We start from the raw sequence: 17,870 nt of genomic DNA, 5'->3' as shown, positions 1-17,870 counted from the left end.
ACCATTTAGTGACACCTTTCAGGCATACGGAGTGGTACCTTCTGAATGAAATCCAGGGTAGCTTGGGAAAGTTGAGGATTACTTAGCGGGGACTAAGGTGAAGGACAAAGGTAAGATGTTATGGCATCATCAAGACACGACATCGACATTAGAAATATTAAAGAATGGCACAGGGGCTCAAGGGTTTTGTTTCATGTATGTTATGTTCGGATTTCCTAATTTTGACTTATTTTATGTCAATGTAACCTGAAGAGTGATTTGGGATAGAAAGGGGGGTTTTACCTTTTTCCTTGACATATTCTGACAGTTGAACGCTTGTCTTTTGCAAATCATACTTCTTTTGATATGATATTGTATAGAATTTGTACAATCTTTAAAAATTGTTTTGAAAAAAAAAAAAAAAATAAGACAGCATAGAGTTGATTTACATCAGTACACTTACATAGATTCGTAGAAAAGATTTAACAATACAGCTTCATTTGTAGGAAGTTTAGCTGCTTTTGCTATTCCGCGTATCTCTCCAGCATATGGTTCTTCTACAAAAAAATGTAGGTAAACATCTGCCAGACTAAGCAATACTTGCTTGGACCAATTGGGTTCGATCATTCTAGAAGACAAAAAACATGAATAAACCTTTGCAGACTTAACGCACTGAGTGACCATGTATAGATATGTAATATTGAAATATTCAGAATGTACTGAGCCAAGAACAATTAACCTATGTTAGGTTTTAGCCTAAAATGCACAATTTTTCTTTCTGGAAACTTAGTTTATACCTCTTTTAGCTTTAAAAGGGATTTTAATCTCAGCCATTCATGCACTAGCAATAACTAGTTGGTGCTACAGAATAACCGAGCAGAATTTGTTACGCTATTTCCTTAAGGATAAGTCACAGGCATCTGAAAAATCATTAATTTCTCATCCCTAAAAACTAGACAATTTGTCATGCAGTCATCCATCTGCAGTGTGTATGTCATCCATATGCACGTTTTTGTATGTAGTAAAACTGAAATGACAAAGAAGGGGGGGGTGTCACAGATGGTGTCTTATCCGATGGTACCAGATGGAATTAATTTAGGTGCACTGACACAGCCACTATAACCACGTGTTGAAGAAGGCTGCTGCAGAACTCAGGAGGATAACGTTGGAAGAGATGGAAGAAAAGGGTTAATCCACGCTGCCAGAAGAAAATCACTGAAGATCAATGGGGATTCAAGATATTTGATTTCATTATTCGATGCGTTTCGGAGTCGTATGACTTCTTCAGGAGCAAAAATGTACGTGTACAGAATGTACATTATTGATTTTTGTTCCTGAAGAAAGAGTCATGCGGCTCCAAAACGCGTTGAACAATAAAATAAAATATCTTGAATCCCCATTGATCTTCAGTGATCTTCTGGCAGTGCAAATTAACCCTTTTCTTCCATCTCCTCCAACAATATGCACATTTTTGATATTAATACGGCATCTATGAGACTTCATTTTTTATGCATTAATAATTACAAAATTTTACAATGTAGGTGAGCAGTTTGTGTTAACAATTCCATTAGCTCATTGAAAACAGATGCTATCCATATGTCACCTGAGTTTTTGACGACCTATTAAAATATACAAGCAAGTCTCATCCAAAAAACAGTAGACTACCACATGCTGCTATTTTTCTCACACAGATGGTTGGTCTGGTAGAAAATCATTCATATGACTCTACCCATTCACTAACATTACAAAAAAATTGTAAAATAATTTAAAATTCCATATTTATTAAAAAAATAAAATAAAAACAAACTTTCCATCAAAAATAGTGACTACTCCACATAAAGACTACTGACCTACGCAATTCAGCATTAGCCTTAATAATTGTGTCAGCTTCTAGTATCTTTTTCCTATTTATGCATTGTGACTAATGCCATATGTAGATTAGATAGTAGTGATGGACGAACTCCCCGATGTTCGTGTTCGGGAGACTCGCCTGAGCTTTTTGTAAAGTTTGAGTTCGGGTTCTGAGATAATATGAACTTGCGTCCGAACCCCGAACTTGCACTTTACAGTTATGGGATGGGGTGGGGGTGTGGGTCTGTAAAATAAAGAATATAGTTAATAATAAATGTCATTATACTTACAGGCCCGCGACGCGTCCTGCGGACCCGCTCAGCCTCTGTCTCCCAGCCGCTTCTGCTTCCGTGCCCGATCATTGCTGTGCCCTCAGGTAACCACCACTGAATAGGACTTACCATAACGTCATAGCCATGTGACCAGTCTGGTGTGAATGTTGTACAGACATTGGCATACAGACTGGTGACATGGCTATGATGTCATGGAAGATCCTGTTAACTTCCTGTGGTATTAACTGCACTGCTCGTCACTCGGCAGACTTCAACTGTTTTCGGCCGTGTTTGCGGTGACGTCAGGGTTCACCCGAGTCCATGGCTAAGCCATGGACTCGGGTGAACCCTGACGTCGCCGCGAACACGGCCAAAAACAGCCGAAGACTGCCGAGTGACGAGGAGTACAGTGAATACCGATTGAATTTTGACTATCACTGTGAGCAGGGCCGTATTTGCCACTAGGCACCCGTGGTCCCGTGCCTGGGGCGGCACGTTGCGGGGGTGGCACTTTCTGGCAGAAAAAAAACAAAAAAACCAAAAAAATTATATATAATTTTTTTTTTTTTACATCCCCGCCCCCCGCCCCTCCCTCCGTTACATTCGGCTGTGTTCGGGGGGGTTGAGAGGGAGGAGAGGCGCACTTCTGTCTATTTAAATACACGGCGGGCGCCAGGCATAGTGAGCTGATTAACCCCGGAAGTTCCATCGCCTGCACTTCCGGGGTCAGAGGCGCCCAATCAGCTCACTGCCCCGTGCTGCAGCGTCCAATGCTGCAGACAACACACGCCGCGGAGGAGGACGCGTCTGCAGCTGGAGCAAGCCAGAAGAGGATAATCACCAGAGCAGGGCAGCCGGCAGCGGAGCAGGTAAGGCAGAGCCTAGAATGTATGGGCACCTTACAGGTTAGTTGATGATCATTGCGATGCCTCTTTTTGTCCACTATAATCATGCAAGGGGAGGCTGGGGGGAGAGAGGCTGAGGCTGGGGGAGGCTGGGAAGAGAGAGAGGCTGGGGGGAGGCTGGGAAGAGAGAGAGGCTGGGGGGAGGCTGGGAAGAGAGAGGCTGGGGAGAGGCTGGGAAGAGAGAGGCTCGGGGAGGCTGGGAAGAGAGAGGCTGGGGGGAGGCTGGGAAGAGAGAGAGGCTGGGGGAGGTTGGGAAGAGAGGCTGAGGCTGGGGGGAGACTGGGAAGAGAAAGGCTGAGGCTGGGGGGGAGGCTGGGGGAGAAAGGCTGGGGGGGAGGCTGGGGGGAGAGAGGCTGAGGCTGAGGCTGGGGGGAGAGAGGCTGAGGCTGAGGCTGGGGGGAGAGAGGCTGAGGCTGGGGGGAGAGAGGCTGAGGCTGGGGGGAGAGAGGCTGAGGCTGGGGGGGAAGACTGGGGGGAGAGAGAGGCTAAGGCTGGGGGAGAGAGGCTGGGGGGAGAGAGAGGCTGAAGCTGGGGGGGAGGCTGGGGGGAGAGAGGCTGAGATTGGGGGGGAGGCTGGGGGGAGAGAGAGGCTGAGAGGAGAGAGGCTGATGCTGGGGGAGGCTGGGGGGAGAGGGAGGCTGAGGGGGGAGGGCCTAGGGGGAGAGGGAGGCTGAGGCTGGGGGAGGCTGGGAGAAGAGAGGCTGATGCTGGGGAAAGCTGGGAGGGGGAGGCTGAGGCTGGGGGAGGCTGGGAGGAGAGAGGCTGATGCTGGGGGAAGCTGGGAGGGGGAGGCTGATGCTGAGGGAGGCTGATGCTGAGGTAGGGGACCCTATATAACAAGAAAAAAATAGCATAAAAACAACCTCCACTCAAAAATATTATGTATTGCAAAGTGTGCACAGTACCAACATTCCAAGCTGTACTATTGAAAAAATGAGATTTTTGGCAAAAAATTGCAATTTTTCGAGCCACCCCGCCAACGTCACGGCAAATCTCCTGGGGCAGTCCTAACACTAAAATATTTTTATTTAAAGTGTGCCATATGGCCTCACATATGCAAAATTAGGACTGCACAGCACGTACCTTGTGCTTTTCAGTCACCGTCTCCATGACTGATTCATGGTTGTGGGCGGGACAGGCCCGAGCACATGCTGCTTAGAATAAAATAGCCAGTGGACGGGGTTGGATGGCAAGTGTGAACAGCCACCAACCGCCAAAAATCAGGACAGATGGAAAAATAAACATGAGGTGCACTGCAAGATGAGAACCAACTGGGACCCTATATAACAAGAAAAAAATAGCATAAAAACAACCTCCACTCAAAAATATTATGTATTGCAAAGTGTGCACAGTACCAACATTCCAAGCTGTACTATTGAAAAAATGAGATTTTTGGCAAAAAATTGCAATTTTTCGAGCCACCCCGCCAACGTCACGGCAAATCTCCTGGGGCAGTCCTAACACTAAAATATTTTTATTTAAAGTGTGCCATATGGCCTCACATATGCAAAATTAGGACTGCACAGCACGTACCTTGTGCTTTTCAGTCACCGTCTCCATGACTGATTCATGGTTGTGGGCGGGACAGGCCCGAGCACATGCTGCTTAGAATAAAATAGCCAGTGGACGGGGTTGGATGGCAAGTGTGAACAGCCACCAACCGCCAAAAATCAGGACAGATGGAAAAATAAACATGAGGTGCACTGCAAGATGAGAACCAACTGGGACCCTATATAACAAGAAAAAAATAGCATAAAAACAACCTCCACTCAAAAATATTATGTATTGCAAAGTGTGCACAGTACCAACATTCCAAGCTGTACAGTTTGGAATGTTGGTACTGTGCACACTTTGCAATACATAATATTTTTGATGCTGAGGTAGGCTGATGCTGGGGGAGGCTGATGCTGGGGGAGGCTGGGAGGAGGGAAGCTGATGCTGAGGGAGACTTGGAGGAGGGAGGCTGATGCTGAGGGAGGAGGGAGGCTGATGCTGAGGGAGGCTGGGAGGAGGGAGGCTGATGCTGGGAGGAGGGAGGCTGATGCTGGGGGAGGTTGGGAGGAGGGAGGCTGATGCTGGGGGAGGTTGGGAGGAGAGAGGCTGATGCTGGGGGAGGCTGGGAGGAGGGAGGCTGAGGCTGGGGGAGGCTGGGAGGAGAGAGGCTGAGGCTGGGGGAGGCTGATGCTGGGGGAGGCTGGGAGGAGAGAGGCTGATGCTGGGGGAGGCTGGGAGGGGGAAGGTGAGGCTTGGAGGAGGGAGGCTGATGCTGAGGGAGGCTTGGAGGAGGGAGGCTGATACTGAGGGAGGCTGGGAGGAGGGAGGCTGATGCTGGGAGGAGGGAGGCTGATGCTGGGGGAGGTTGGGAGGAGGGAGGCTGATGCTGGGGGAGGTTGGGAGGAGGGAGGCTTATGCTGGGGGAGGTTGGGAAGAGAGAGGCTGAGGCTTGGGGAGGCTGGGAGGAGGGAGGCTGAGGCTGGGGGAGGCTGGGAGGAGAGAGGCTGAGACTGGGGGAGGCTGATGCTGGGGGAGGCTGGGAGGAGAGAGACTGATGCTGGGGGAGGCTGGGAGGGGGAAGGTGAGGCTTGGAGGAGGGAGGCTGATGCTGAGGGAGGCTTGGAGGAGGGAGGCTGATGCTGAGGGAGGCTGGGAGGAGGGAGGCTGATGCTGGGGGAGGCTCGGAGGGGGAGGGTGAGGCTTGGAGGAGGGAGGCTGATGCTGAGGGAGGCTGATGCTGAGGGAGGCTGATGCTCAGGGAGGCTGGGAGGAGGGCGGCTGATGCTGGGGGAAGCTGGGAGGAGGGAGGCTGATGCTGGGGGAAGCTGGGAGGAGGGAGGCTGATGCTGGGGGAAGCTGGGAGGAGAGTGGCTGATGCTGGGGGAGGCTGGGAAGAGGGTGGCTGATGCTGGGGGAGGCTGGGAAGAGGGTGGCTGATGCTGGGGGAGGCTGGGAAGAGGGTGGCTGATGCTGGGGGAGGCTGGGAAGAGGGTGGCTGATGCTGGGGGAGGCTGGGAAGAGGGTGGCTGATGCTGGGGGAGGCTGGGAGGAGGGAGGCTGATGCTGGGGGAGGCTGATGCTGGGGGAAGCTAGGAGCAGGGAGGCTGATGCTGGGGGAGGCTGGGAGGAGGGAAGCTGATGCTGGGGGAGGCTGGGAGGAGGGAGGCTGATGCTGGGGGAGGCTGGAAGGAGGGAGGCTGATGCTGGGGGAGGCTGGGAGCAGGGAGGCTGGTGCTGGGGTAAGCTGGGAGCAGGGAGGCTGGTGCTGGGGTAAGCTGGGAGCAGGGAGGCTGATGCTGAGGGAGGCTGGGGGGAGAGAGGCTGATGCTGGGGGAGGCTGGGGGGAGAGAGGCTGATGCTGGGGGAGAGGCTGCTGCTGGAGGCGGGGGGAGAGAGGCTGCTGCTGGGGGAATGGGAGAGAGGGGCCAATGCTAGAGACAGAGGACAAGGGTTGAGGGATAGAGCAATGACAATATCGATGGGGGGGAGTGTAAGGACTCAGAATAAGAGGGGGGCAGCATGTGTGGACTCAGTATGGAGTGGAACAATGTAGGGGAGTCAATATCAAGAGTGGGGTAGTGTGTGTGTGTGTGTGTGTGGGGGTCTCAGCATAAGCGCTAGTGTGGTGGTCTTAGTATGATGAGTGGGGCAGCATGGAGGTGTCATTATGGAAAAGAGGAAGGCAGCATTAGGAGCTCATGGAGAGGGGCAGCATGCACAGGACATTGTGAGGAGGGGGCAGCATGCATGGGACATTGTGAGGAGGGGGCAGCATGCATGGGACACTGTGAGGAGGGGGCAGCATGCATGGGACACTGTGAGGAGGGGGCAGCATGCATGGGACACTGTGAGGAGGGGGCAGCATGCATGGGACACTGTGAGGAGGGGGCAGCATGCATGGGAGACTGTGAGGAGGGGGCAGCATGCATGGGACACTGTGAGGAGGGGGCAGCATGCATGGGACATTGTGAGGAGGGGGCAGCATGATGTGAGGACAGTGTGCAGATCATATTTCATAATTGAGGAAGGTGTGGTGGATATAATTTGTAAGGGAGGGCAGTGTGTAGTTTATTAGGGGCAGTGTGACAGTCACAGTATATAAGTGGGGACGGTGTGGTGGGAATATTTTATACTCATGCTATGAATTGATGTGCCTGTGGTGATCCCCATTGGGGGGGGGGGGGGGGGTTAGTGCCCTTCATTTCTCATTGATACTTTTTAAAGTGTTTTATAGAGTAGATCTGCCTTAAACAGATGTCGTGTGCGAAAAGTTTTACGTTGTCAATAAGGGGCGCGACCACTTAAAGTGCCTAGGGCAGCATGAAAGCAAAATACAGCCCTGACTGTGAGTGTCAGGCTGCTTCTCGCTCTGTATAGATGCTTGTCTTTAGAGAGTGATGAAGCAGAGCTAACTTTGTGTCCCTGTGGACTACATCGGACAAAAGATTTTTTTTATAATAAAGATGGAGTCTCTAAATGATTTTTTTATTTCTAATAAAAAAAATGTTTCTATGTGTTGTGTTTTTCTTTTTACTGTTTAATAGAAATTCATGGTGGCCATGTCTAATTTGGCGTGACACCATGAATTTTGGGCTTTGTACCAGCTGAGAATACAAAGTTGGTATCAACACTTTTTTTTGAGTAAAATGTCAGTTGTTCTTTTATTCTATAAACTACTGACAACATGTCTCCGAATTTCCAAGAAAAAAATGTTGTTTTTATTTTCTGAAAATAGTAGATTATAGAACTATATAAACTATATAAACAACTATATAAACAACAATTTACATTTTACTCAAAAATATACCTATAAAGAGAAAATCAGAAAAAGTGAAAATTTCGAAGTGGTGTCTTAATTTTTGCCAGAGCTGTATATATATGTGCCGCCCCTGCAGCGGATTGAACCGCTCGGATCCGGGTGATTACTTGTGGCTTGAGGGTCTACGGACCCGGGGGCTTGGGGCCACTCTAAATGTAAAGGGGGGAGTAATTTACAGGGGAGTTATAGTTCATGACGCCACCCGAGGTGTATGGTAATGTAGGGATACTGCCACTGCCGTTGGGAGTACCCGGGCTGATGGAGTGGGGCAGCAAGGTGTCATTGCCCTCCACGGGTAGGGGAAGGCCCCGGGACTCTGCGGGGGTGCCGTCGGATGCAGGGGTCACTGCCTGGTGATCCGTGACCTGCCTCCTGGCACAAAAGTGTTGATTCTTCGTAGTGGCCCGGTAGTTTGGAACTTGCCGGGCCCCGCTGCCCACTGTGGCTAAGTGAAGGAGCCTGCTCTCAGGGCTCATGCTTGGGATTTCAGTGGGCCGCTTTTGGAAAGCCCTATCCCCCTCGTTGTGCTAGTGCCCTGATTCTGGAGCTTGTGGGAACAGTCCATAAAAGCCCTATTCTCCGCAGGTTAATTGCCGGGTTGCATAAAGCTTCTCCCCGACCTAGGGTCCGTGTACCCCGCTGTGCCTTCGGTCCCAGACCGGTGATAGTGTCAGGCTGCTGACAATCTTCACTGACAGGTCCCAGGCACCTAGTCTCAATCCCTTGCGACCGGAAGTCCGACTCCTCTAGGCCCAGACCACCGTCTGCAACCTAGTCAGCTTCCCCTGGGAGCCACTACTCCCAGCTTTCTCAGAGCTCCTCTCTGCTCGAGGGCTATTACTGTTCTGTCTCACACCTTCCACCTCCCCTGCCTGACCCCCAGGTGGGCGACCCTATTCTGCCTAAGCCATCCACTGGTGTGCCTGGTGGGTGTGGTGCAGGGTGTATCTAGGATTTTGATTTGCTGTTTGAGGCAGTACTGCAAGATGGGAACCCAGAACCATGAGGGACTTGGAAGAATACTGCACGGGGAGGGCAGTTTGTGCAGTACCCTGTGACGACCAGAATAGTCCAGGGGTGACACACACACACACATATACAGTTAGGTCCAGAAATATTTGGACAGTGACACAAGTTTTGTTATTTTAGCTGTTTACAAAAACATGTTCAGAAATACAATTATATATATAATATGGGCTGAAAGTGCACACTCCCAGCTGCAATATGAGAGTTTTCACATCCAAATCGGAGAAAGGGTTTAGGAATCATATCTCTGTAATGCATAGCCTCCTCTTTTTAAAGGGACCAAAAGTAATTGGACAAGGGACTCTAAGGGCTGCAATTAACTCTGAAGGCGTCTCCCTCGTTAACCTGTAATCAATGAAGTAGTTAAAAGGTCTGGGGTTGATTACAGGTGTGTGGTTTTGCATTTGGAAGCTGTTGGTGTGACCAGACAACATGCGGTCTAAGGAACTCTCAATTGAGGTGAAGCAAAACATCCTGAGGCTGAAAAAAAAGAAAAAATCCATCAGAGAGATAGCAGACATGCTTGGAGTAGCAAAATCAACAGACGGGTACATTCTGAGAAAAAAGGAATTGACTGGTGAGCTTGGGAACTCAAAAAGGCCTGGGCGTCCACGGATGACAACAGTGGTGGATGATCACCGCATACTTTCTTTGGTGAAGAAGAACCCGTTCACAACATCAACTGAAGTCCAGAACACTCTCAGTGAAGTAGGTGTATCTGTCTCTAAGTCAACAGTAAAGAAAAGACTCCATGAAAGTAAATACAAAGGGTTCACATCTAGATGCAAACCATTCATCAATTCCAAAAATAGACAGGCCAGAGTTAAATTTGCTGAAAAACACCTCATGAAGCCAGCTCAGTTCTGGAAAAGTATTCTATGGACAGATGAGACAAAGATCAACCTGTACCAGAATGATGGGAAGAAAAAAGTTTGGAGAAGAAAGGGAACGGCACATGATCCAAGGCACACCACATCCTCTGTAAAACATAGTGGAGGCAACGTGATGGCATGGGCATGCATGGCTTTCAATGGCACTGGGTCACTTGTGTTTATTGATGTCATAACAGCAGACAAGAGTAGCCGGATGAATTCTGAAGTGTACCGGGATATACTTTCAGCCCAGATACAGCGAAATGCCGCAAAGTTGATCGGACGGCGCTTCATAGTACAGATGGACAATGACCCCAAGCATACAGCCAAAGCTACCCAGGGGTTCATGAGTGCAAAAAAGTGGAACATTCTGCAATGGCCAAGTCAATCACCAGATCTTAACTCAATTGAGCATGCATTTCACTTGCTCAAATCCAGACTTAAGACGGAAAGACCCACAAACAAGCAAGACCTGAAGGCTGCGGCTGTAAAGGCCTGGCAAAGCATTAAGAAGGAGGAAACCCAGCGTTTGGTGATGTCCATGGGTTCCAGACTTAAGGCAGTGATTGCCTCCAAAGGATTCGCAACAAAATATTGAAAATAAAAATATTTTGTTTGGGTTTGGTTTATTTGTCCAATTACTTTTGACCTCCTAAAATGTGGAGTGTTTGTAAAGAAATGTGTACAATTCCTACAATTTCTATCAGATATTTTGGTTCAAACCTTCAAATTAAACGTTACAATCTGCACTTGAATTCTGTTGTAGAGGTTTCATTTCAAATCCAATGTGGTGGCATGCAGAGCCCAACTCGCGAAAATTGTGTCACTGTCCAAATATTTCTGGACCTAACTGTATATATATACATATACACATATATATATTTTCTGATGTGTGAAGTAATAAGATGGAGAAATAATGGGGGGCATGAGCTGTGGAATGCCAGGATTGGGCGATACATTACCAGCCATGAGGAGAAGCAAAGAGAGAGCAAGCAAGTGGAAGGAGAATGGTCGGCTTGTTTTGTATTTTGGTAGGAGAGATCAGAGGTTCAGGAGCAGGTTAGTAGATGAGGTAAGATGGCAAAGTAAGAAGGAAGTTGAGATAAATATTTGTTTTATAGAGTGATGGGGTTTGAGGATTGCAATGGAAAGTAAGGACTAGTGGAGCAATAACTGTTAAGGCATAGGTAAGTATGGGGAAAGTATTTGTGGGAAGCTAAAGTGTTAGAGTCAGTGGGCAAACAGTTGTATCTTTTAATTTTTGGTCACTTCTGGTATATTTCAGACGCTGTTCAGACTACAGACTCTGACACTCCACGCTATGCTTTCTCTTGTGCTTCTGAGTTGCACAGTCAGACTTGGACATCTACCAGCTGTGTGCTCATTAGTTATCGGGCTACCAAGAGTTGATTTCGACTAGCCTGCTGTTTACCTTTTGGATTACATGTTGTGGGAGACCCATCACGGTTACTCCCCGTCTTTTTAAGATTTTGGAATCTATCTTTTCATGCCGACTATATCTTTCGCTAATCTAGTCCGTTTGCTGTTGTATTCCTGTTGCTGATGATTTACTGTGTGCTACTTGGTGTGCTGTGGAAAAACTCTCGTTATCTGGTTGTTTCTACCCTGCTCTTTATTTTCTCCTGATCACATATTGTCTTATATCTTTGTGTGTGCTAGCTGTGTGATTGAGTTTTGGTTCCCTGTTTGTCCATATCTTTGGGTTCAACCACTACCGTACTGGTCCTTCCCTGGGGTGGAGGAGAGGAGGTATTAGATCAGGGTTGGCCAGGAGCAGGACAAAGAAGATAGCTCAGACATCGTCACCCTTACACGTATCTCTTGGCGTTGGAACAGCTAGGGTTCCCTAGCCTGAGGGCCAGTCTAGGAACCCCGGTCCCCTGTTATCCCCTCACACCCCATGACAGTAACACATGGAGGCCGTGCTCCACCTGCAGTGCATATAAATCCTGATTCAGCATACACGCTTTATACACATTACTGTTTAGAAAAGGCAGAGACATTTCTACAGCGATCAGGGAATATACCAGAGGAAGCAGCAGCTACACCAGAGGTGCTTAACTTTTCTTTTCTTGAGAGCCACATTCAGCTTTGAGAAATAGCCATCAGCCACATTCTATGAAAAATGATTGGAACAGCAGTATACTGTAATCAATGGGAGAAAGGAAATAACTGAAAAAAGAGGTCAGAGGACTGCTCCTGACTAATTATTCAGGTTCCACGGTCAATATTGGTTTCACTACATATGACATATGAGGTTAAGCTGCTAGGATCAAAATTATCTCTAGTCCCCGATGCTGTATGCAGGTATAGACTATGTAAGACAGCTGCCACCCACTGTTCATAGAGAGAACACAGTTTCTAAATGCTTTTCACAGATATTTCACTAGTCCTTGAAGGATCATTCTGACTCCAGTCAGATTATGCCCTGTTTAAAGATGCCTGCCGGCACATGTGTGTTATTTTGTGATATTGTGTGCCTGGACTATTCTGATAAATAAAATCTTGCTTTGAATATTTCCCAGGGGGCATTGCTCTAGAATCACTGCGTTGAGAAACACGTGATGGTGTCTCCGCAGTGGTGGATGTTGATCTCCCTAAGGTCAACCATCCTTGCTCACATAGTCTTTACTAGGCAATGCTCCCACTAGCCAGATTCCTACTCCACACTGATGAGGGGCAAATACCCCGAAACGGCTGTCTGTGGATGGATACCATGTTTGGCATAGGTGGTCTCCTTGATTGGAGACTGCCCTTCCCGTGGTTGTTCCTTCTCGGTGAAAGACCTGGCTAGTTTCCTGGCAGCGTTGAGAAACTGTGATGGTGTCTCCGCAGGCCTTCTTGCTTTGAATATTTCCCAGGGGGCATTGCTCTAGAATCACTGCGTTGAGAAACACGTGATGGTGTCTCCGCAGTGGTGGATGTTGATCTCCCTAAGGTCAACCATCCTTGCTCACATATTCTGATAAATAGGACACGTGCATGATGCTGACATGGTTTATAGCAGGTATCTATAGATGTGACGTCTCCAGCGCAACTCATCTCCATATGCGGAAGTGCCTGGAGAAAAAAATAATCCTGTAATGCTGTCCAAATGGTGCAAAACTAACATTAAAGTTAGATTCATGTTTAAAGGATTATTTTGACTTCCATTTTGGGAATTGAGCTGCACCAGTGACGTCACAAGTAAAGATACTAGGCACTCCTGAATTCAGTAAAATGATGATTTTTTATTATTTCATGCTCAGTATAGTCAAGTCAAGACGTTGCGGCCCAAAAATGGCCTTCATCAGTAACTAGCACCTGAGATGAAGGCAGTATTTGGAATGCTAGCAGATATGTGACTGGGATCTGCAGCCTGTTATTTCTGCCATGGGCAGTTGTAGTAATGCTATTAAGAGTCTCTGTGGTTAGCAGCCTGTCATTAGCAGTATCCACTGCTGTGTGGAGGATACTGCTAATGACAGCCTGCTAATCCCAGTCACATATCTGCTAGCATTCCAAATACTGCCTTCATCTCAGGTGCTAGTTACTGATGAAGGCCATTTTTGGGCCGCAACGTCTTGACTTGACTATACTGAGCATGAAATAATAAAAAATCAGCATTTTACTGAATTCAGGAGTGCCTTGTATATATTACTACTGTATATGGTCTGGAAACCTACCTGAGCACCCTGGTAACTAGAAATTCAGTAGAAGTGCCTTATCCTTTTGAAAGGTAAAGATACTAGCCGGGAAGAATGTGCCATCAGCACCTGTCTCACTAATTCGGATAGATGCACATTACCTGCGATTATTTAAGCAACCGAGCAGGTATCTGTAGACGTGAGGCACCATTCACCTCGCGGTATGAGTTAGTCATATATGATAGCAGTTTTTATATATTTAGTGTTTTGATATATTTAGTTCCAAATGGGTTTTGAAAAAATGTGTAGAATGCACCAATCTTTTCCAGATTTTGAATGATGCTCACATATTCAAGTCAATGGGTGCACAAAAACATGTAATCCCATACTGATCATCCATATATCATCCAATTTTTACAGATACATTGCCATTATTACCTTTTTAGTCTTAATTTTATTAACTGCTGATGTGTAAAAGCAGTTGCCATACAAATGTAAAAAACAGACATACGAATGCAAACTAATGGCATACGGATGACGATACAGAAGGGAAATACTATTTTATACACTTGTGTGAATTGGCTTACAGATGTATAGGATTGTAAAACCATTCAAAAATAGGCAATTTAAAACTTACCTGAAGAAAATATCTATGTATCTTTTCAGCTGGGTTACATTGTAATTCTGCATAATATGATGCCAGCGCTGCTCAGGCTTGAGATCCAAGCTGATATTATACCGCGGTGCTGCGTAATCCTTAACTTTTAAGGTCAACGATGGAGAACAAGTAAGTAACGGCAGCAAAAAATACATCAAAAACATAGTTGGGACTATCAACTTGATCCACGACATAACTTGCATGATGAAAGCTCACACTGGACTGTCACGGGGTCTGCTGTGCATGTTAGGCACAATTGTGTGGGAGGTCACTATTTACATGTGCAGAGTCCAAGCATACAGATTATTCAGCTACACTGTGCAAAGTTACTAACATGATAAATTGATGCTTTATACATTATGTAGTACTACATTCCTAGGGTCATAGTGCAAAGATTGGTCAAATAACCTTGTGAAAATAACCTACCGAGAATGACCTGTAATGTCATAAGTAAGCAATACATCAATACATGTCAGCAAGATATTGAAATTGTACTTATACAATAATTAACATATGCAATGCAGATGTATTGAACAGTCAAATTCCTGCAAAAACATTTCCCACTTGTGATCATATATCTGCAGACATTTAGCCTAGGTCTATAGGGTTTGTGGTTGCAAGATACGGACATACCGCTGTTGAATTGCAAAATTGTATTTACCGTAATGATTCACAATTGGGTGAGATTGCAACCTGTGACCAACCGTAACATGACACAGCCCACATTAGTTGTGCACATTTATGGTATTGAATATGCACATATAGAATTATAAGTAATGGGGACTTTAATATAGTTGGTATCAAGGCCAGACTGGGACAAAAAAGAAGCCCTGGCACGAGCGATGGGCGAACCCAGACTGTAAAAGTCTGGATCCACTCGGGTTCAAAAGTACTCAAGATCCAGCCCTGGGCCTGGTTTTCTCAGGAAACTCTGAGTACCTATCTTCAGCAACTTGGGTAATTAAAAACAAATAAAGGAAAAATAAAGAAAATAAGGGAAAAGCAGCCATACTTATACTTACCAGTGTCCCGCACGACTGTAACACTACTTCCGTGGCCACTCATTATACTTCGCATATATGCTCTGCTTCCCCGCCTACTGGCAGTCCCGCATCTCTGATTGTTTTTAGTCAGACAGCGCACCCACTGACATTGTGTCTGACTTATTTCAATTACAGATGTTGTGTGCATATCTATAGTGTAAAAATAAATAAAATAATTGGTGTAAGGTCCCCCCATATTATAATAACCAGCATAGAAAAGCATATGCCTACAGCCCCCAGCCGTGCGCATTATGTTGGCAGTGTATCAAAATAAGAGGGACCGCACGCAGTTTGTTTTTTTTTAAATAAAAAGTCCCCCCCAATTTTGATAGCTTTGCGTATGCGGTTTTGATGCATTTTTTTTCCAGGAGATGCAAATTTGGTGCAGGAATATGGTGTAAAAATTTCAGCACCAAATCTCCATCTCTTGGCAAAAAATGAACAAAAATGGTTTTGATGCGTTCGGAGCGGTTTTCTGCTAGTAGGTACAAATTTGGTGCTGAAATCTGATGCAGATATTTCAGCACCAAATTTGCACTTCCTGGCAGAAAACTTCGGTTTTCTGCCCGGAGATGCAGGTCTGTGAACTTAGTGATCTCACCTGAGGTCACTGAGTTTAATGAGATCACCTGAGGTCAGTTTACCTGCTGTCAGACCTGGGGTATAAACTGAGTGATGTGACTGCCCATCGCTGTTGTTCAGTCTCTGCCTGAAACCCACAGCATGCAGAAACGTTCGATGCCCGTGCCTTCAGTATGTATGTAGCAGAGCTGGAATCGTCATCGGAACTCATATGGATTACCTCGAAACTGGGTGTTTTGGGGGTTAATAAAGAGGGTAGGTTTTTTGCATTTTATATTATTTCAAATAATGGCTGCTTTTTGTGTTTTATTTCTTTTCACTTACAGATCAATAATAAAGGGATCTCTTAGATGCCTCCCATTGCTAATCTAGGGCTTAGTAGCAGCTGTGAGCTGTCATTAACCCCTTATTAAACTAATTGCCAATGCACCAGTGCAATCAGGATGAGCCTGGTAAAGTTCCGGGATTGTCACATCTAATGGATGCGACAATCCTGGGTGGCTGCTATTTTTAGGCTGGGGGGCCCAATAACCATGGGTTCTCCCCAGCCTGAGAATACCAACCCCCAGCTGTCTGCTTTATAATGGCTGGGTATCAAAATTGGGTGGGGGGACAGCACACAGATTTTTTTAATTATTTATTTAAATAATAATAAAAAAAGGCAGAGTCTGGTTGGTGTTGGTAGCTAAATGTGTATGAAAGGTGTGCAAATCAATTTGATGTGAATGAAATTCATATAGAATTTATAAGTAAACAATGACCCCAGTAAATTCAGCTACCACATCACATGGTATATATCACAGCTGTAATGCTGCCACCAGGGGGAGCCAGAGCTCTGCAGCAGAAGACACTACACAGAACAATGAGAACCAGGAAGTAAAAACACAGTGTTCCCATACACTACCTCACAGCACAGCTAAGAAGCAGAGCTGCAGGACATGCAAGGAATAGTCAGGCAGGCTGGGTCAAACACAGTACGGCCAGAAGCAGGACTGGAGGAATGAGCAGAAGCGGAGTCAAAGTCAGGCCAAGGTCAGTACCGGAGGAAGCAACCGAGTGGGGAAATAGGAGAGGGGACAGAGGACAGGAGGGACGACTAGGGGATGGAACACAGACAAGGGCACGGGGGCACAGGAAGAGACAGATCAGGATATCACTCCGAGGACCAGCAATCACAGGCAAAGCAGTGCTAAGCTTATGGCAGGTGCTGGTTCACTGGAAATGTCAGCTTTTAAGGCATCCAGGGTCCAGAAGTAAGGCCCGAGAAAAGGCTCCGCCCCCTAGCCATGTGGACGGGAAGGCGAACCATGACAACAGCTAATCAGAAGAGACTATCATAGTGTTGCATTTACTTCTATATTCATTCACTCTGTTTCTGCTTCTGTCACCAGGCTGCCCCAGGCCTTTGTTGCAGGCACTGCACAACTCTGTTGGTACTCTGGGACTAGTGATGCTATCCAGATTCAGGAAGCTTAGGGGTTAACCTTTAATTGTGTTATTTAATCAGCTCACTTGTGTTAATTCCCTGAATTTCACCACTAGTTGTCAGCTATAAGTTTTCTTGTTATCTACAGCCTCTATTCTTCTAAATTGACTCCTATCTTAGACCTTTTGGATCTTGATCTTTTGACACTTTTGCCTGACGCTTTTGTTCCTGTTCCGGACCTTCCAAACTATTGTCTTTCAACCTGATCTTCCAGCCACCGCTAACGAAGCCGCAGACGAAACACACATCAGTGAACTGGGCAATGTGGTCCACATCCGGTGCTTTTATTATGGCACATGTCAGTAGGTATTGTCGTTATTGCACCATGGCACTTTATTAGGAGCCCTGGACGAAGGGATTTCCTTGGTGCTATATATTTTTGAAATTATATTTGTCTTGCAGTTTTTGTACACAGTTCTTCTGAGCTATGATTATATGAATTGAACATGGTTATGTTATTATAGTATATAATCATGCCTCTGGTTCTGCAAATACATTTTTATGTGATTGTTATGTAAACAGACACCTTAACCCCCTTATTCGGTATTTTTTAATGTATTTACAGTGGGTGTGGAAGGTATTCAGTCCCCATTAAATTTTTCACTCTTTGTTCCATTCCAGCCATTTGGTAAATTCAAAAACGTTCATTTTTTTCTCATTAATGTACACTCTGCACCCCATCTTGTCAGAAAAGAGACAGAAATGTAGAAATTATTGCAAATTTATTAAACAAGAA

General features: G+C 46.3%; 1 protein-coding gene across 1 annotated transcript in view; it reads right to left on the bottom strand.

Moving 5' to 3' along the window:
• LOC142298956 (N-acylethanolamine-hydrolyzing acid amidase-like) overlaps positions 1–14,226 on the bottom strand; it is a 109,613-nt gene extending 95,387 nt beyond the window's left edge. Inside the window, exons 1-2 of the mRNA XM_075341804.1 lie at positions 14,003–14,226; positions 443–607 (exon numbers count right to left, since the gene is read on the bottom strand). Coding sequence (XP_075197919.1) covers positions 443–607; positions 14,003–14,226 — 389 coding nt within the window. The remainder of the gene's footprint in view (positions 1–442; positions 608–14,002) is intronic.
• Between the last annotated feature and the right edge of the window lie 3,644 nt (positions 14,227–17,870).

This window comes from Anomaloglossus baeobatrachus, chromosome 1, assembly GCF_048569485.1.
Source record: "Anomaloglossus baeobatrachus isolate aAnoBae1 chromosome 1, aAnoBae1.hap1, whole genome shotgun sequence".
Taxonomy (NCBI): Eukaryota; Metazoa; Chordata; class Amphibia; order Anura; family Aromobatidae; genus Anomaloglossus; species Anomaloglossus baeobatrachus.
Note: the sequence above shows the minus strand (reverse complement) of the source record. Positions and strands in the feature narration are given on the sequence as shown.